General features: G+C 36.8%; 1 protein-coding gene across 1 annotated transcript in view; it reads left to right on the top strand.

Moving 5' to 3' along the window:
- The window catches only part of SLC9A9 (solute carrier family 9 member A9), a 534,354-nt gene that overhangs the window by 14,392 nt on the left and 497,984 nt on the right, over positions 1–21,978 (top strand). The window contains exon 2 of the mRNA XM_055321514.1: positions 907–1,109. Coding sequence (XP_055177489.1) covers positions 907–1,109 — 203 coding nt within the window. The remainder of the gene's footprint in view (positions 1–906; positions 1,110–21,978) is intronic.

Genomic DNA, 21,978 nt, shown 5'->3' with positions numbered 1-21,978 from the left:
CCTCTGAGGTTTCTTTGCTATTTATTAATAAATCTATAATATTAGGAGAGTTTACGTTACCAGATTACCATGAACATCCATCCTAACAGTATATAAACCTAAAAGTCAAATTGTTACTTGGGTTTAACTCTTCACTGAAAGGAATGTTCTATCTTTAGAATTCATTTACTACAGGTAAACAGAAATTTGATTCAAAGTTGTTTGAAAAATTAAAGAATGTATTGTGTCACATAACAAGAAGTCTAGAAGTAGGGTAGCTCCAGAATAGGTTGATCCAATGGTTTGGTGAAGACATTAGGACCTAAGTTCTGTCTGTATCTTGGTCCTACCATTCTCAGCATATTGACTATGTTTTTGGACTGGGTCCCCTCATCGTCATAAGAAAGCTGCCAACAAAAAATGGGGAAACAAATTGCCTTTTTCATATCCCAAAGGAGAAAACAACACTTCTCTCCCAACCATGGCATATATAAGTGCTTCCTTTTAGTTTGATGGCACTGTCTTAGATATGTGCTGATTTGTGGACCAACAACTTTTTGGGAAATTTGATTCCTGACTGATTAGTTTACTCAGTATCTGTTACAGAACAAAGGTTTTCTTGAAGCACTTAGTTGGATAGAAGAAGTGGGTAGCTTTTCTTTCTAAAATGTGTGGCTCCATTAGGAAGGAAGAGCAAGGGAATGTATGCTGCATATTTAAGCAAGAATGTCCACACTACAAATATCTTAATACAATCTATTGAACTTAATACAATCTATGGCAGAGTTAACAATTTTCTAAGTCAGGTAATAACATAACCTTTCCTCCTGCCACTTCTACAAGTTCAAAATTATATATTTAAAAGCATCCAATAGTGAGCATTTTAGATTCAGTTCTTCCAATGCGATTATTTATTCTTTATTCTAGGCCTCATAATGGGATTAATTTTACGATATGCTACGGCACCAACTGATATTGAAAGTGGAACTGTGTATGATTGTGGAAAACTGGCCTTCAGTCCATCAACTCTGCTGATTAATATCACTGACCAAGTTTATGAATATAAATACAAGAGAGAAATAAGCCAGCATAACATCAGTCCTCACCAAGGCAATGCTATACTTGAAAAGGTAAGGATTCCATCTGGTCATATATTTTTGTTTAAAGAATTGAGCCATCGTATGCAACATATTAACACACATGTATATGTCCTTTTTAAACACCACACTATTGCACCAATTTAGTTGATTAAGGGGATATACTTAATATAATTGTTTGTCAAATCGTAGATACATTCCATAAAAGATGGTAATACTTCTGACTCTGCCTTTCATGATACTTGTTTCAAGTTTTTTGTTTTTGTTTTTGTGTTTTTTTTAGAAGGAGTAAGCAGGGGAGGGCAGAAGAGAAAGAGAATCTTAAGCGGGCTTCACACCCAGGATGGAGCCCAACTTGGGGCTCGATCCCATGATCCTGAGATCATGACTTGAGCCAAAATCAAGAGTTGGACACTTAAACCAACTAAGCCACCCAAGTGCCCCTACTTGCTTCAAGGTTTTACATGTGTTCTAAGTATCATTGTATATATTGCCAGCTGGCTACTCAGATCAAATCTCCCTTAAGTCAGAAGAAATATAGAGAGGAGTGAAAAAATCTTCACCTGTAAATAAACCTTGATTTAGGATGACTGGCTTTGGGGCACCTGGGTGGCTCAGTAGTTGAGTGTCTGCCTTTGATTCAGGTCATGATCCCAGGGTCCTGGGATCAAATCCCACATTAGGCATCCTGCAGAGAGCTGTGCCTGTCTCTTATGAATAAATAAATAAAATCTTAAAAAAAAAAAAAAAAAGGATGACTGGCTTTTGGCTGCCAACACAAAACACTGGCCACTTGGCTATTTATAAATACTTTTTTAAAACACATTTAAAATAATTTTAATATGAATTTACTCTAGTTCTGACTAAAGCCAGTGTTATCCAGAAATATGTTGGTGTGATGGTACAGAAGAAAAAGAAAACAATGAAAAATTTAAAAATGGAAATATGAAAACAAATGCTAAATATTTCTGATTTTCAGAGACACCTGGGTGGCTTAGTGGTTTAGTGCCTGCCTTCAGCTCAGGTCGTGATCCTAGAGTCCAGGGATTGAGTTCCACATCAGGTTCCCCGCAGGGACCCTGCTTCTCCTTCTGCCTGTGTCTCTGCCTCTCTGTGTGTGTCTCTCATGAATAAATAAATAAGATCTTTTTAAAAAATGGTTTTATTTTTGCAAATTTTGAACTGCTTCAGTTATTGGAAGGAAGTTTCCTTCTGCTCTCAGAACTCTGGGTCAGAAAACAGAATTATCTTTTTTTTTTTTAAGATTTATTATTTATTTATTTTAGAGAGAGAGAAAAGGCAGGGGTGGGGCCCTGGATCCCATGACTTTGAGATCTGGAGCTGAGCTGAAACCAAGAGTACAATGCTTAACTGACTAGACCACCCAGGTGACCCAAGATTACCTCTTGGAGTGTGTTATGCATTCTGGATCAGTCTTTGGAATAAGGAATAAGTGAAATTGTGTTTAATGATACAAGTACATGCTAAGAACCAGGATCTCATGTGACTCATTCCAGAACATTTTGAGTTAGACCTGAGAGTTTCCTTGATATTATGAAAGTTTGTTTTATTACTTTCACCCATACAGATTTAGTTTTCTTTTAATATATAGGCATTTGTTTCAATTTTGAGAATTTTGGGGTGGGAGGGGAAATACTTAGTCTGTAATTTTTCCTCATTCATGATAGATAATTTTTAATGGCACTATTTTCATGTTATCATCCACTAGCATATTTCTAGATTAACTTCCTTCTAGCACTTGATGAAGGCTCAGGAAAGTCAAACTAATTATAATATTAGCTTAAGTCAGACTTAGGAGAGTGAATTGAAGCATGCAAAAAGCAAATTAAATAATGTGTTTCTGAAATAAATAGGAGCAACTTTTAGATCTTTTGCTCTTTTGGATGATTTCTTCCACGTGATTCTTTCTGTTCACATGGATAATAGAAACTTGTGTATCTTGAAATAAATAATTTTTAAAAGGCTTTGTTGGCAGCATATGATTTTAATTAAAACCACACTCTTCAGTTTACCTCTCTTTAGCACTTGGACATAATTATTTTTTTAAATAATTTTTTAAATAATTTTTAAATTATTTTTTAAAAGATATATATATATCTTTATATGTATATATATATATCCTCACTCTCTTACCTATTTTTTTAAAGATTTTATTTATTTATTCATGAGAGACAGAGAGAGAGGCAGAGACACAGGCAGAGGAAGAAGCAGGCCCCATGCAGGGAGCCTGACGTAGGACTCGATCCCGGGTCTCCAGGGTCAGGCCCTGGGCTGAAGGCAGTGCTAAACCACTGAGCCACCCGGGCTGCCCTCTCTTACCTATTTTTTTTTCTCTTACCTATTTTTATCTACATTTCTAAGCAATACTATTTTACCAAACGAGTTGACACCCAACTGATAGCTGATAACTATCTCTGTTACTATAACAATTTTTTTCTAGCTGGATTGCCAATAACTGATCAGAAATTTTGTTACTGTGTTGTTGACATATTGATTCCTTTACATCAGCAGCCAAACTCCAGTGTTTGCTTTTGAAAAACTAAGGCAAGAGTTAGAGAAAATGTCCAGGTTGCTGGGGCCTTCTTTGTTCTTTCATTGGGTAGATTATGAATTCTATACATAAAAAGTTTAATTGACCTTGAATGGTTCAAGTATTTTCTAGATTAATGTCTAAATCATGTGACTCATTTGTCCCTCAAGGTAGCCAAGATTGGCAATAGGCAACTCAGTACCCAGAGTAAACCCTCCCCTCGTTACTGGTGGAGAAAGAGGCATCCACTGGTACACTTATCATATTAGATGACTTAAAGTGGAAAGAACTTTGTTATCAATGGCCAGAGTATATTTTAATGTACATTTGTTTCTTATGTGCTAGTGTTGGGGGGTGCTAGTTAGTCTACAAAAATAAAAAAACCACAGTCTGTCTTTCTTACTGGGAATTCGCCACTGCACTCAACTATTCATATCAATCAATTATTCAACCAATCTATCTCAGATGCAAAAGCATTCCAAAAAAAGGTTCATTCATTGGGTGCTTTATAAGGAAGCAACATGGTGTAAAGGGAAAAAAAGTCAGGACCAGATAGATTTTCTCAATATCCTTAGTAAGTTCCTTGAACTCCAACTTTCTTATTTGTAAAGTGGGGAGATTAGAACTATTTTGTAGGGTTGTTTTAATGTTTAAATGAGATGATATATCTGATGAGTCTGGATACCACTAGACCCTTTACATTGTACTACTATTACTGTCTCTGCTATTATTACTGCTGCCAATTCTACTACCACCACCAGTACCGTCACCACTGCACTACCTCTAATACCAATGCTATCATTGCTATTACAAGGTAATGTTTAAATGCTTAGCAAATGCCAGGGATTAAGAAAATGTGTGTGTGTTTTTTTTTCATTCCTTTAACATTTCTTGGGGAGAAAAGATCAATATATAATATATACCTGTATATAACTCAGTTCTAAATTATATCACGTAGATTGTGAGGACTGTAAAATACCATATGCCAAGCTTGTTTCTTTTTTTAAAATTTTTTTTTATTTATTTATGATAGTCACACACACAGAGAGAGAGAGGCAGAGACACAGGCAGAGGGAGAAGCAGGCTCCATGCACCAGGGGCCCGACGGGGGATTCGATCCTGGGTCTCCAGGATCGCGCCCTGGGCCAAAGGCAGGCGCTAAACCGCTGCGCCACCCAGGGATCCTGCCAAGCTTGTTTCATTCATGCTCAATACATATAGAAGTGTAGAAAAGAAAAAAAATAGTTTCACTTAGAGATTTATAAAAATGATATTTTCCTATACATTGTGAACAACTGATGATCTCAAAACAACCTTCTGGGAAAATAAAACTAAGTGGTATTTCTTTGTATTTATCTTGTTCATGTTTCCAATTATTTGGAAGCCATTAATTATTCTGTGGACCCCAGTTATCTTTAACTGGTTTTAGCTGAGTGGGGCCTATATTCTGTTATATGATGGCTTTATGTTAATTTGTTATGTAATATTTGGGAACACCAAAATGTCTACTAAGAATTTCTGAATTTCATATCAGTAGGGAGTTTAAAACTTGCTTTTGAAAAGCCGATAATAAAATAAGTTTCCATCACTCATTCATTCTTTCAACACAAATGAGTTGGGTGAGTCCCATCAGTTTCAATTCTGAAATAAGGAATCATGTCAAGGAGTTTATTAATGAATCAGGGGAAAACACAGCAAATAAATAAATGAGTTAATGCCCCACAAAGCTGGTATTAAGGGAGGGGGCCAAGTACCACAGACTACTCAGGAAGGACAATGTTATTTCTTATAAGGGTGATAGAAAAGATTTCAAAGGAAGATAGTTGACGGACTCTGGTAGTGGTGATGTACATAATGTGCGGAGGTGGAGAGTCATTATAAGCAAAGTCAGGGATCCCTGGGTGGCTCAGCGATTTAGTGCCTGCCTTCGGCCAAGGGCATGATCCTGGAGTCCTGGGATCGAGTCCCACATCGAGTTCCCTGCATGGAGCCTGCTTCTCCCTCTGCCTCTCTCTCTCTCTCTGTCTCTCAGGAATAAATAAATAAAATATTTTTTAAAAAATAAGCAAAGGCAATAACATGATACAAAAATGGAAAGAAAGGGATAGAGAATATTCCAAGAAAGAAAAAAATTCAATTTGTTGAAATATGGAAGACCAATGAAGCATAGGGCTAGAAATAAGGGCAGAGCTTGATTACAGAAACCCTTGAATGCCAGGTTGAATAATGTATACTTTATTTGAAGTCAGTGGAAGAGTGTTATGTTGACAAAAGCAAAGGGATACTTTGCCTGCTATGTAGAGGGTAGAAAGTGAAAACAAGCAGAAAATGAGGCCTAAACTTGGATGATAACCAAGGGACAGATGAAGAGAAGCAAGGAGGAAGGTGCTGTAGAATTTGGACCTAGTGGGCATGAGAAGGGAGAATGGCTTACTCTGCTACTAGGTCTTGTGGGTTCATAGAGATGGTAGGGCAGAAATAAGGAAGTTAGAAGTTAGGGGAAGATGCTGGTTAGGGGAAAATAAAAAGTATGCTTTAAAATTGATGAATGAATAAATCAATCTAATCTCATCACTAATTTATCTGTTATTGATTTAGCACATTGTTTTTACCATATTGAGTTTGGGGGAGTCAGCAGGCCGTTTGGCTGGAAAGGCTTGCAGATCTAGTCCATTTCCAAAGAGTTGTCAGCACAGTTAAATTTATACTTCCTATCATTCATAAATCAGTTGACTGTAATGTAAAAAGTCAAAGGAAACTACCCAGTGAAAATTTTGCCAAGTCTTCACTTCCTGTGTGACAAGTGACACTATCATTTGGTCAGGGAAGTTATTTTGGAGTACGTTACCCTGCTGAGTAATCAGTCCTGTCTGTTGTTTCAATGAAGAGAATTGCTAAGCTGCAAATAGGTCACACTGAGGCTATTATCAATTGTGTTGGTAATACTTTATATTTTAGAGATATTTTAAGGAAGGCTTTACAGCAACAGCTAATCATGTGACTTTTATAAATAATTTTGTATTTGCAGTATTAAAACATCAGTGTCTTAATTTATTCTCAGTGTCCAACTTTTTCTAGTGGTTAATTTAGACTTTTTGTGGTTCAGATCCTTAATTCTTAAGTATTTATTTGTGAGCTATTTTTGTTCTTTCCAGTTTTTCCCTTTGCTTGATTATTCTGGCTTCAGAGACCAGAGGGCAAAGCTCTTCTGGTAACAGGAACAGCTTGACCAGAGTCACTGGATCATGGGATAAATATGTTCAGTTAATGCTAGGACACTTTTGGGAAGAATAAGAAAAGGCAGGAAAGAAATCTCTAAAATTGTTCTCAGCACACTGAGAGAAGAAAGCAACACAATAGAATAGCACTTAGGTTTTGGAGAAACATTTGTAGAATATTATCAATTATTCCTCCATTTCTAGAGAATATAGAGACCTGGGGGAATCTCAAACCTGCCAGTGAATGGGATAAGGCTGTCTGAATAGACTTAGCTATTTTCATCCTAAACTTTGGTTAAGAGATCTATTGTTACTAAGGAAACTTAACATTTTTAAAAGTGTTTCTTTCAGCCTGAGAAATGATTTCAAAAAAATCTCAAGACTCTTAAGTATTCCATTTGGTTTTGGTTTTTCCTTTTTTTTTTTCCTGTGTAAGTATTTTTATTTTTTCTAGTCTTATTGAAATATAATCAATATATAAGACTGGATTACAACATTAATGATTCGATATATGTATGTATTGTGAAATGATCACCACAATAAGTTACTATCCATTACCTCATACAGTTATAATTTTTTCTTATGATGAAAACTTTTAAGATCTACTCTTCTAGCAACTTTCACATATACAGTACAATATTACTAACTATAGTCACTATGCCATATATTACATCCCCAGGACTTACTATCTTATAATTGCAAGTTTGTATCTTGTAACGACCTTCACTCATTTCCCTCACCTTCACCTTTCACCTCTGGCAACCACCAATCTATTCTGTTTCCGAATTCATTTTTTTAGGTTTGATTTAAGTGAGAACTCACAGTATTTGTCTTTTTTTTTTTTAACATTATTTCACTTAGCATAGTGTCCTTGAAGTCAATCCATGTTGTCGCAAATAGCAGGATTTCCTTCTTTTTTATGGCTGAATAATATGTGTGTGTGTACCACATTTCTTTATCCATTCACTCATTGATGGACACTTAGTTTGTTTTCATATCTTGGCTTTTGTAAATAATGTAAATAATTGTAAATAATAATATTGTAAATAATGCTGTAATGAACATGAGAGGGCAGATATCTTGTAAAGATGTTAATTTCAATTCCTTTGGCTATATACCCAGAAGTGGGATTATCAGATCATATGGTAATGTTAATTATAGTTTTTTGAGGGACCTCCATACTATTTTCCACAGTGGCTGCACCAGTTTACATTCCCACCAGCAGTGCACGAGGATTCCTTTTCCTTCATATCTTTGTCAACACTTATATCTTGTCTTTTTGATAACAGTCCTTCTAACAGGTAGGAAGTGATAGCTCATTGTAACTTTGAATTACATTTCCCTGATGATTAGTTCCATTTGGTTTTAATTTAGTCATTGAATTTATTTTCTTCATTCATTTAGTCATTCAACAAATATTTATGTATTGGACATTCATCACATGCCGGGTACTTGTTTTCAGTGCTGCAAGGACAGTAGCAAACAAAACAAAGTCCTTGCTCTCATGCAGTTTAGATTCCAGGGTAGACATAGACAGGGGACAGTTTAGGACAATCATTTATAATGTAATTTCAAGTAGAGTTATGTGCTGTGAAGAAAAGTTAATAAAATGAGAAGATGGGGAGCAGAGTGTATTCAGGTACATGCTGCAGGAAAGAACTCACTGAAGAGGTGAAATTGGAGCTGAGATCTGAATGAAGTTGAGAGTGAGCCATGCAGAGATCTGGAGGAAGGGAATTTTAAAGCAGGGGGCAAGATAAAATAATATTAGATGCCTTTGCTTTCTGGAAGTCATTTTTTTCCCTTGTCAGATCGTTGCTATATTTTTCATCAATATTTAAGATCATTTTGTCTATACCAAAAATCCTGGAAAAGTTCTATTTATTGTGGTAGGGAAAGGTAGAGGAGAAGAGACATGATTGACTTTGAATTGGGATTGAAAATGCACAAAATGCAGAAGTAACAAGAAGGCTGGTAGGTTCTACATGATGTTCTAGCCTGTTTTGCAGGCTTCCCTTCAGAATGCACAGCCCAAACACCAGGGAGTTGTTCTACTATACTTTGACTATAACTGGGAGCAGCCCAAACTGCAGGATTAAGAATTACCATGGACAGCATTCCTTTTGCAGATATGTTTGGGAGAGTTTGGGTTAAGGCCTTGCCCCTTGGAATGTAGCTTAGCTTTCTGATACAGGGCTATGGACATGGCACTTGGAAACTCTTCTGACCTCTAGATAGAGGACTTTTTTCTTCTTTGCAAATCATCACTCAGGATTTACCTTCTAAGGAAACTAACCATTGGAACATTTATTTGGGGGCAGCGATTGTGTTTCAACCAGCTGTTCAATTTTATCTCTTAACAAAAACCCTAGCTATTCAAAACAATGCAAAGGCTATTAATGACAAAGAGCTCTTGGAATGTCATGTGATCTGAGCACAAAGTCTCACACTCACTCTTGGTTGGGAAAAGAAAGGAATCATGTGATAGTGTGTAAGTATGTTTAATACTGGAGTTAGTATTCTTTCTAACATGACAAAATTTAGTAAGAGGTAAGTGGCTAGGAGGGAATGAATTCTCAAGTTTCTGGCTTCAAGCCCTAGGAAATATCCCAGTGGGAAGAAACAACTGGAATTCTCACTCATCTCCCAATCACCCCTGCCTTCTGAACTATTGCCTTGCCTGGGACCATGTTAGGTCACCAAGAACATGACGGTAGTTCTTGAGCCTTTGTAACCTTGGCCATGCATAGAAATCCCAGGTTTTATCCTCTGACTATCCACTTACTCCTCTCAGAAATGACTTACAGTGGTAGTACAGACACATCTAGGAACCATGGAGCCAGCATAACAGAACACACCACAGACCAGTGCTTTGTGATGCAGAGTAGCTGCCACCCATTCAGGTACCAAAGGACAAGCTTTCACAGCTGTTTTGGGAGGGGATTGGATGGCTGGGACCTTGGAAGCTGTTCTTTCTACTTCTCTATCCTACTGAGTTCAAGGTCATGATAGATTATGTTCCATGGGAAGCTGATCTTTGGAAAGTATGACTCATACTTTGTTATTTGATACTGTTTCCATACTTGTTAATAAGCTATGTATTTATTATGTGTTATTCCCAAAGTATTCCTCCTAAGTAATCTTCCCCTAAAACCTCAAAATATTATTCTTTTGAACATCAACACATACGTAGTGGCAATCTGGCATATATAAGATAGCACAAGGCCATGCTTAGAGTCCCACTTTACAGTTAGAATACCGGAGTTCAAATCCTCATGTCTACCTTTAATCTGCTTGGTCATCTTCAGCAGGTGAACTAACCCTCGGTGTCTTATTTTTGTCAAGTGAGGCAATACTAGTACCAACATCAAAATATTATTATTAGGGCCAAATAAAATTATTCATAGAAAGGGCTAATATGCTAGGCATATAGTAAGTTCTTGGTAAATTTTAATTATTATTATTATGTGGCAGCAAACTGATAACTACTTTAAGACACTGATTTCCAAACTTTTGATTATGCACCCCATCAGTAAAACACTCTTGAGTGTAGGTATCTAATATATGCCTATTTACTTACAAATAAAATGCAAGTACTATTAATATTATATATATATAGTGAACATACTACCATACTGATATATTATGTATGTTATGAACCAGTATCAAATTAGAATTTTAAAAGGATAAGATAAAAATGAGATATGAAAAGATCTTTGCAAGCGATCCCTGGGTGGCTCAGCGGTTTAGCGCCTGCCTTTGGCTCAGGGTGTGATCCTGGAGTCCCAGGATCTAGTCCTGCATCAGGCTCCCTGCATGAAGCCTGCTTCTCCCTCTGCCTGTGTCTCTGCTTCTCTCTGTGTGTTTCTCATGAATAAATAAATAAAATCTTTAAAAAAAGGGGGGGGGATCCCTGGGTGGTTCAGTGGTTTGGCACCTGTCTTCGGTTCGGGGTGTGATCCTGGAGTCCCGGGATCGAGTCCCGTGTCGGGCTCCCTGCATGGGGCCTGCTTCTTCCTCTGCCTGTGTCTCTGCCTCTCTCTCTCTGTGTGTCTCTCATGAATAAATAAATAAAATCTTAAAAAAGGAAAGGAAAGGAAAGATCTTTGCACACCCAAGTAGATCATCTTGTTCACTCCTTAGAATATGCATATGGCCTCAGTTTAGAGACTAATAGAGCAGGTAAGATTTTATTAAAATTTTATATTAACTTTTATATATATCCATATCTTTCTTTAATAATTATGCTGTTTTCTGAAATCTTAAATACTGTATTCTGAGTCTCAGCAGTGCTAGTATGTATGTGGGCTCTTGGCCTGAGGTTAGAATATTCTTAAGGGTTGATTAGCTTTGTGGAAACACTGGTCCTCACCCCAAGTGACTCCATGCTGCTATATACCAGTATCCAGTTATTTTGTTTCATAGCTCTACCTATGGTTCTCCCACTAGTATCTTAGCTGAATTATAAGTTAATATTTGTATCTGTGATGTTCACATTGATTAGACTATAGACTATAGCCACTAGACTGTAAACTCCAGGAGGGCAGGAACAAGGTCTGTCTATGGTTATACTGTATTTCCATCTCTAGGTGGGATGCCTGGCACACGGTAGATGATGCTTTGTGGATGCTGGTAAGTGAATTGATGATATAATGAAGTATCAGTCTCTTTTTGCCAGTTGCAACTTCTCATTGCTACTCTGCACTGTCTTAGTTGCTGACCATCTTACACTCAAGTACCTATTATAGGTTTCCTCTCAAAGTGAAGAACCAGGGCTCTGTGGTTGGTTGTTTGCTACTCAGATGGTTGAATTGCTACAAGTCTCATCTCCAAATAATCAAATTGGGATGGAGGGAGAGACAGCAATAGAGGCTGGGCACAGGAAAAACAAACAGGGGAGAGGGAGAAAGAGAGATTTCCCATCAGACTTTTAGTCTGAATAGATAAAATGGATCTTTCAATTCTTTCTCCCTTTGCTTTGTTCCTTTTAAAAGATTAAACTGTGACAAGAGTGCACACTTATCATTGCTGGCCTTCAGTGAGTACTTACATAAGGTTCCTTCCTACTGTATTTCCTGATTTTTCCCTAAGGTCAGTAAGTAGCTGCTCATTAGTAGCTTATACAGTCTGAAGCTAGGACCCACGTCCATCAGCACAGGAGGGGTGGAAATCATCAAGAAGGGTGGGAACCATAAGGAAACTGTGCATTTAAATGACTTGTCTCCTGTTGCTATTTAAGCCTATGTTGGGTTAGGTGTCTCCCAGCTGCTCCTTTGAGATCCATTTCCAATTGTAAGACTACCTGGACACTGTCTAATTTATAGAGTTCTGCCTCAGGTGGGGATGTGTGGAGCAGAAATTTCCTGCAAGTTTAGGTGCTCTTCATTTTATCTCTGACTGTTGCATATTGGGTTTCCAAAGAAGTAGACTCTAAGGTGGAGTTTATTTTTTTTTTAAGTTTTTTTTTTTTTTTATGATAGTCACACACAGAGAGAGAGAGAGGCAGAGACACAGACAGAGGGAGAAGCAGGCTCCATGCACCAGGAGCCTGACGTGGGATTCGATCCCGGGTCTCCAGGATCGCGCCCTGGGCCAAAGGCAGGCGCCAAACCGCTGCGCCACCCAGGGATCCCCTAAGGTGGAGTTTAGTGAGTGGAATGGTTAAGTGTCCTTGAGATCAAGACATGAATGAAAGAAAGAAGGTTGAGTGGGTCAAGGGAGAAGTTAAGCTGTGGTACAAGCCCAACAATTTTAGCTAACTCCTTGGGAAGCTCTGGAGTTAGAATGGCTCTTCAGCCTTATACCCAGTTGGACTGAGATGGCCTGTCCTCTAAAATACCAAATCAATGTGTCTTTGTATGTGGACTACTCTGAAAAAGGGCTGACCTTAAGTGAGGTGGCTATTTGCAGCACTCCTAACAGCAGGACCAGCAAGGCCTTCACTGAAGGAGAATCCCAGGAGCCAATATACTGAGGAAAAAAAAAAAAAACTTTTTTTCTACCAGTGTAGGTTCTTGACTAGGAATCTTAGTCAAAAGATGGCTTAGAATTTAGGCTTAAGTACCATTTTCAGCTAAACCAAAGAAAGAGGGGTATGGGAAAGGCAAGTTTTAGGAAGATGACCAGGAAAATTAGTGTAAACAAGAATAAGGTTGTCATGCAGATTTGTCTATGCCTTCTTCATTGATAAGTTCCTTATGATTTAGGGTTATACTTTTCTTCTTGGTACTGAGAAGAAGACAGCCTTACAAATGGAGATTTCCTTAATGTAAATTTTCCTTACAAAAGGAAAAACGCTCAGTCCTCAGAGCTTCTCCTGTTTCTCAAAATAATCAGCTCAAAATAATCCTTAAACCAAAAAAGATTTTTCTTCAGGGAAGGGGAGCATATTGTGGTATTCTATAATTTATGTAGGCTGGGAACCTTATATAGATTTTGTGCTTAACATCACTACCCAAATAATAAGTTAACATATGGTCAGAGTAAAATGACAGAGTGGAGTACTAGAGTAGGCTTGTCCTCGCTTTTGAGAGCTGATTATTTATTAAATATCCAGGTATTTTGTAAGGCAGTTGTTAAAACATTAGTAGATTGAAATGTGCCATGGTAGGAGTATTATTTACACCACAGAGATTGTCAAATCAGGGATGCCTGGGTAGCTCAGTGGTTGAGTGTCTGCCTTTGGCTCAGGACATGACACCAGGGTCCTGGGATCAGGTCCCACATCTGGCTTCCTTCAGGGAGCCTGCTTCTCCCTCTATGTCTCTGCCTCTCTCTGTGTGTCTCTTATGAATAAATAAATAAAATCTTTAAAAATTTGTCAAATCAAAGCTTGTGGGCTTTTTTCCTTCACAAGTATGGTTTACCAGCACACCACTGAATATATTCCTATATAATCCCATTTTTAGGAGAATTGGAAATATCTAAACACCTCATTTTTCACCTTACCAACAAGTCATTTCCCACAAAATGATTGTCTTAAAATTCTACTATTTGAGCTTTATATTATCAGCTTAAACTCTAACTGCCTTCAAGGTGATATAAGGACATGCATAAAATTTTTGTCTTAGTCTGTTTGAGCAGCTATAACAAAAATGCCATAGCCTGGGTGATTTAAACAACAAACATGTTTTCTCACAGTTCTAAATTCTGGGAAGTCTAAGATTAAGGCACCAGCAGATTCTGTGTCTGGTGAGGGCAAGCTTTTTGGTTTAGAGATGGCTGTCTTCCCACTGTGCCTTTATTTGGTGGAAACAGAAAACTCTCTTGTATCTCTTTTGTAGGAGCATTAATCCCATTCACAAGGGTTCTACCCTCATGACCTGATCACCTCCTAAAGGCTGCACCTCCTAATACCAACATCTTGGGGGTTGAATTGCCATATATGAATTTTGAGGAGACACAAATATTCAGTCCATTGTGGTTTTGCATTTAAGCAGGCTGAATCCTATCTCTGCTACTTCCAGCATTGAGACCTTGGACAAGTAAACTTCTCATATTTGTGTTTATCTATAATATTCACAAAACAGAGACTAGTGATACCTACTTTAGAGGGTTGCTTTCAAAATAAATGAAAAAAAAGTTATGTTTAGTATTAGGTATGCTGTAAATATTACTTTGCTTCCTAAACATCTGCCCTTGATGGGCATGGATTTCCTCTTTGGGATGAAATTTGAGGTGGGCATGATGGAGAAAGCTTAGTGTTGTTTTTTAATGCACCATTTTTAAGGTGAATGCACCATCATTTTAATTTTAAATCAAACTGTTTGGCATCTACTTTCTGCTGATTTCAGCACCTCTCTACCCCCTACACCTTTTCAAGCAAATCTGTGGTCCTTGCTGACTCAACCCTTCTCTATCCAGCTTCCCCAGGCCAGTTGCTTCCTGGTGAAAGCTTGTGATGGGGAAGCTGAGCACACACTTGAAAGCTAAGGCCTGTAAAGATTATGCAAACTGAGAAAAATTGTAAGGCGAAATGGAAAACTCTAAGGGACTGTAATGCTCCTGTATATTTTGAGGAATAAAAGGCAGTTTCTTTTGCTTACAAATAAAGATTGGCCAAGATTGGAATCAATTCCAGGGTGGGGGGGAAAGTTCATCTTGTTGCAAAAGTTTTCAGTTGTGTTGTATGTCTCTCCTTTTGCAATTCTAACCTGGGTATTAAGAAATGAATACTTGAGGTGGGATACTATGCCCTTCTCACACCCACTTGTTATGTTCCCTTCTCTTGCTGATATCAAGTTAGGCTTAGAATGGTGGTCCACTGTCATGTCAATGCTACGGCTAGTGAGAGAAATAGGTAACCCACACAATGAAGAGCAGGCCACAGGGAACCAGCAGCCAATCCAAGTTATATGTAGTTTGTTAAAAGTCCAGGAATCTAGATCTAGGATCAGGAGTAGGAAGCAATATCATTTGTGATAGTGAAGTAAAGGGGGGCCGGGCACGATGGATAATTAGGCCAGGACAACAGGCATTACCTGGAAGTGTTCTGGTGAAAGCAAGATGAATGGCTACCTTCATAAAGAATCACAAAGATAATAGAGGTAAGTTTATGTGTTAAGAATCTAATGCAGAAATGTAGGAGACCCTCTGACCATTGATGAGTAGGAGCCATGGCAACAATCTGGAAAACCTAGGTAGAGTCAATCTATTTGCAGCTAATGAAGACATACCCAGCAGTGGAGTTGGTAACCTAAACCCAGGAGAATGGCAAATGGAATATTGTAGTAAGAGGATAGCTACTGGAGCCTTGTTATTTGGTTCAAATACCACTTACCAGTGTATTTTAGTCTCCCTATTTATAAAATGAGATAATCCTAACTACTCTGTAGGGTCATTGTGAATTGCAAATGAAAAAGTACTTAGAATAGTGCCTGGCTGAAGATACTAGGAAAAAGAGAAAAAGAAAGAAAAGAAAGAAAGAAAGAAAGAAAGAAAGAAAGAAAGAAAGAAAGAAAGAAAGAAAGAAAGAAAGAAAGAAAACTATAGGCCAATATCCCTAATGAACATAGATGCAAAATCCTCAATGAAATATTAGCAAACTGCATTTAACAATACATTAAAAAGATTATTCACCATAATCAAGTGGGATTTATTCTGGAGATGCACAGATGGTTTAATATTTTAAAATCAATCAATGTGATACACCACATTAACGAAATGAAGGATAAAAATCACATGATCATTTCAATAGATACTGAAAAAGCATTTGACAAAGTACATTGATTCATGATTAAAAACTCTCAATGAAGTGGGATTAGAGGGTACATACCTCAACATAATACAGGCTGTATATGACAGAGCCACAGCTAACATCATACTTAATGATGAAAATGGGGAGCTTTTCTTCAAGATCAGGAAAAAGACAAGTTGTCTACTCTTGTCACTTATATCAAATATAGTACTGGAAGTTCTAGCCCTAACAGACAAGAAAAAAAATTTTAAAAAGGCATTCAAATAGATAAGGAAGAAATAAAAATGTCACTATTTGCAGATGGAATGATACTATACATAGAAAATCCTAAGGACTCCACCAAAAAACTATTAGAAGTCATAAATGAATTCAGTAAAGTTTCAGGTTACAAAATTAATATACAGAAATCTGTTGCATTTCTATATACTAAAAATGAAGTAGCAGAAAGAGAAGTTAAGAAAAAAAATCCCATTTACAATTGCACCAAAAAGAATAAATTACCTAGGAATAAACTTAACCAAGGAGGTGAAAGATCTGTACTCAGAAAACTATTGAATATTGATGAATGAAATTAAAGATCACACAAACAAATGGAAAGACATCCTATGCTCATGGATTGGCCCAATTAATATTGTTACAAGTGTTCATAGTACCTAAAGCCATGTATAGATTCAGTGCAATTCCTATAAAATACCAATAGCATTTTCACAGAACTAGAACAAATAATTCTAAAATCTGTATAGAACCATGAAAGGGAGAACTAAGTTGGACTTATTACATGCATCCCTCTATTTATTGCAGTATAATTTATAATAGCCAAGATACGGAAGCAACCTAAGTATTCATCTATGGAAGAATGGATGAAGAAGTTGTGGGCAAAATATAAGATATAATTTTAGTAATGATTATACTGCCAAAAATAGTGAAAGGTGACAGACCATCAACAATAGTTCAAAATAGTCTAGTTAATTTTTCCAAGTTGCTTTTTTATGCTTGTTTATATTTATAAAAATTCTTTCACTTTGACAGTGCATAGCAGAACTGACCTCCTATGGTTAGTAGGATTAAAAACTGCTGTGTCTCATATCTTATTCTGAATTTTAGATAGATAGAGCTGTTTAAGATAGTGTATTCCTTTACATGATTTTTACACTGGCCCTGTAGACAAAATGCCTGGGTGTGAGTACTGGTTCTGCTAGAGAATATGACTAAATTGCTTCTAGTATAATATTGTGGAGTAGTAGAATACAAGCAGCAAGCATGAAGCTATGAGGTCTAGATTTGCCTTTACCCTGGCTTCCTGTGTGAATTTAACGAAAAATAAGAAATGGTGGCTTAAAAGGAAGAGGAGATAAATGGTAAACTTCAATGCCAGAGAATAGACTATACAACTTAGAAGAGATCATGTCATACAAGTAAATATACTTGTAACTCTCCAATTTTTTAAAGATTTTATTTATCTATTTATTTTATTATTTTTTAAAACTTTTTAAAAAAGATTTTATTTATTCATGAGAGACAAACAGAGAAAGACAGAGACATAGGCAGGGGGAGAAGCAGGCTCCTGCAGGAAGCCTGATACAGAACTTGATCCTGGGACTCTGGGATCATGCCCTGAGCCAAAGGCAGATGCTCAACTGCTGAGCCACCAAGACATCCCTATCTATTTATTTATTTTAAAGAAAGGGAGAGCATGAGCAGGGGAGGGGGCAGAGGGAGAGGGAGATTCTTAAGCCGACTCCGTGCTGAGCACTGTGCCCTACGTGGGGATTGATCCCATGACCCTGAGATCATGACCTGATGAAAAACCAAGAGTTGGACACTTAACCAATTACCCGTGTACCCCTGTAACTGTCCATTTTAGTGACCATGGAACAAACTTTAATTAAAAATATGGGGGATCCCTGGGTGACTCAGCATTTTAGTGCCTGCCTTTGGCCCAGGGCATGATCCTGGAGTCCTGGGATCAAGTCCAGTGTCGGGCTCCCTGCATGGAGCCTGCTTCTCCCTCTGCCTGTGTCTCTGCCTCTCTCTCTCTCTCTCTTTCTCACTCTCTCTCTCTGTGTCTCTCATGAGTAAATAAATAAAATCTTTTAAAAAAATTAAAAACAAATAAAATACAGAAACTTAAAAAAATATGGAGGCCAGCTATTGATACCTATTTAATCTCTCTCTCTCTTTAGAGAGACAATGCAGTATTATTCAGCCATAAAAAAAAGAGTGAGGTCTTGCCATTCATGGCAACATGAATGGACTTAGAGGGTATTATGCTAAATGAAATAAGTCAGAGAGAAAAAGACAATTACCACATTCCACTTTTATGTGGAACCTAAAACACAAAGCAAATGAACAAACAGAAACAAATCCATAAATACGTGAGCAAACTGATGATTGCCAGAAGGGAGGTGGGTAGGAAGATGGGCAAAATGAATGAAAGACAGTAGGAGATATGTTTCCAGTTATAGAATGAATGTCATGGGAATGAAAGATACAGCATAGGGAATATAGTCGATGAAACTGTAGTGGTGGTGTATGGTGACAGGGGGTAGCTACACTTGTAAGCGTAGCATAATGTGTAGAGTTGTCCAATCATTATGTTGAAGCTAATGTGACATTATATATCGATTATACTTCAATTAGAAAAAAAAGAATAGTACCTGACTCATAGTAAATGTCCAAAGTATATTACCTATTAGTTTTGTTAGATTGTTATTAATAAAGCAATAGACTTGGAAGGTAGGGTTTGAGTCTAAGTCTTACTACTTACAACGTATGTGACTTTGGAGAAGTCACTTAACTCTCTGAACCTTGGTTTCACCTCCGTTAAAAGGTAGTGTTCAGAATACTTACTTCAGAGGGTTGTTGTGAAGAAAAAAATGAGAGACTATATATGAAGGCATCTTTTCAAACTGTAACAGCCTCATGGAAATGTCAGTTGTTATTTTTTTATTAACTATTATTATGATTAATTGACAAGTGGTAACTGTACCATTCTAAAAGTGAGGAAGACGGTCTCTGAACTTCAGCCCCACCTAAGTTAAAATGACTGTGTATTCTCTCTTCCAAGGTAGTTTGTTATTTACAAAGGCTTTTCTTATTGCAATATCCATTTCTTTAAAAAAATTGTTTATTTTATTTGAGTGTGCATGCATGGAAGTGGGGAGGAGAAAGGGAAAAGGGAGAGAGAGAATCTCAAGCAGACTCCCTGCTGAGTGTAGACCTCTCCACATATACACATGGGGCTCAATCCCATGACTCCAAGGTGACCTGACCTGAAACCGAGTCAGTCACTTAATGAGCTGAGCCACCCAGGTGTCACTGTGGTGTTCATTTCAATCTCACCATTATTCCATCAGGTGAAGAGATATTACCCCCATGCTCCAGAGTAGGCAACTGAGGTTCTGAAAGCTTATGTGACTTGGTCAAAATTGATCTGTGATAGAACTGGTTTTAGGACCAGGTTTTCTGACTCAGATTTCAATGTTCTTTTCAAAATTCCCTACACTGAGTTAAATATTTAGAATTATAAAAATGTTTTGTCCTCAATTCTTCACCTAATTTTGCCTAGAGTTGCAAACATTTACCTACCTGTGATAAAATACCAATATTTGTATCTGTCATTTTTGCATGTATGATGTTCATAACGTATTTCTAATTTCTGGAATTTTACTTACTTCAAAAGTGAACATAGTTTTGTGGTATCATATTCTCATAATTTCTCAATGACAATTTAGGATTATTAAAATTTTCTCTTCTTTAAAAGTTCTCCTTTTGCCATTCCTCTGTAATTTAGTTCTTCTACAAACTGCAATGCAAAATGCTTACATTTCAGTGGTTCACCATTTTAAACCATTAACATTCATAATACTAGGTATTCTAATTGAGGGGAAGTATTTTTAGCTTTCCAGGAATTTTTGAAAAGAATGAAAATAATTCAATAAATTGGACATGACATGGGTTAACTTTTTTTTTTAAGATTTTATTTATTTATTCATGGCAGAGAATAAGAGAGAGACAGAGGCATAGGCAGAGGGAGAAGCAGGCTCTTTGCAGGAAGCCCAACGTGGGACCCGATCCCAGGACCCTGGGATCATACCCTGAGCCGAAGGTAGACGCTCAACGACTGAGCCTCCCAGGTGTCCCATGGGCTAACTATTTAAGGAGCACTGATTGCTCACTTGCCTGATTCTGTATCAGACCTTTTAAGATATCTTATCATATTGAAAATTATAACACATCTGGGTCCTCAATTCTTAACTTTCCCTCACATATTATCTATAATGTTTTATTGTCCCTTAATCTTTATAAATGTTCCATTCTATTTTAAATGTTCATAATTCTAAATGATAACTTTACAAGATGTTCATTTGGGACGGACTGGAAAGGTGTTTTTTTTTCCTTTAAATAAGAATTCAAATAATCCTACAACATTATGCGACCACTACAAATTAAATAAATTTCTATCCAGTCTTTTTACATATATATTTTTCCATGTGGCTTAAATCTGATGGTCTCTAAAACTTTGTAACTTGCTTTATTTATTATCACAACCTAACCCTTTCCTCAGGCTTTTAAAAATTCAGGATAATGGATGTAAATGTGCTGAGTTTTGAGTTGTTTCTAACTTTTCACTAGTGTAGATAATACTTCAGTGAATACCTATGTCTATAAAGCTGCTCTTATTTTGAATTATTAAATAGGTTATTGGGTAATAGATATCAAATATTTATTAGAATGAATGTCTTATGGATCTAAGAAAAAGCACTGGACAGAAGAGTCAACTAATATCAGTGGGAAAAGGATGAACTACCAAATACTTATGCATATCTCTGAGAAAATTGGCTCTCCATATGGAAGAAAAAGAATTTGATTCCTATTTCACATCATATAACCAATAAACTTGAGATGAATTAAACAATTATAAACAGCCAATTTTTAAACTTGAGAATATATATTTATGACATTAGGACAGGGAAAGATTTTCTTTTTAATTTTTTTTATTGCAGTTCAATTTGCCAACATACAGTGTAACACTCAGTGCTCATCCTGCCAAGTGCCCCCCTCAGTGGCCATCACCCAGTCACCCCAACCCCCCTCCCACCTCCCCTTCCACTACTCCTTGTTCATTTCCCAAAGTTAGGTGTCTCTCATGTTTTGTCACCCTAACTGATATTTTCACTCATTTTCTCTCCTTTCCATTAATTCCCTTGGAAAGATTTTTTTTTAAAGAAGTTACCAAAAGTGAAAATCGCAGGTAAAAATGGAATAAACTTTACTACATTACAATTAAAAAAAAATTCTACATGAAAAAGTCCACAATGATAGAGTTAAAAGACAAAAGTGAAAAGTTTGAGGTGACATAATAGAATATATCTGAAATATAAATAACCAAAACAGAATAGTCACAAGATTGTATGATGAACTAATCAGCAAGAAAAAGTCATACTGGATAAAAGATGTGGCTCCAAAATTTACTAAAGAGATATCACAAAAGATCAGTAAACAAGGACAATGTGCTCATTTCATTAATAAAGGGAAATACAAAGAAAACAACAATAATGTGATAATAGCTCATACTTCGCCAACTAGCAAAAATTAGAAATCTGTCAATACTAAGTGTTGGATAGAATGCAGGGAAATACTTTTATACTCTCATGTAGGAATCTACATCGGTATAACCACTTTAAAATATTTGCCAGCACGTATTAAAGTTGAAGATTCATACACCTTATCATCCAGCCCACCTCTGGGTATTTTACACTTGTAGAGAATCTTTCACACTTATGCACTTAAGTACAAGAGTATCCATTGCATTATTTTTAGTAATAGCAAAAAATAAGAAACAAACTAATTATCCTAATTCCCTTGTTAGAGAAAGGAAAAAAACAATGATGATATATTTATCCAATAGAATACTAAACAGTTTGAGTGAATGGA

This window comes from Nyctereutes procyonoides, unplaced genomic scaffold, assembly GCF_905146905.1.
Source record: "Nyctereutes procyonoides isolate TBG_1078 unplaced genomic scaffold, NYPRO_anot_genome, whole genome shotgun sequence".
Classification (NCBI taxonomy): Eukaryota; Metazoa; Chordata; class Mammalia; order Carnivora; family Canidae; genus Nyctereutes; species Nyctereutes procyonoides.
Note: the sequence above shows the minus strand (reverse complement) of the source record. Positions and strands in the feature narration are given on the sequence as shown.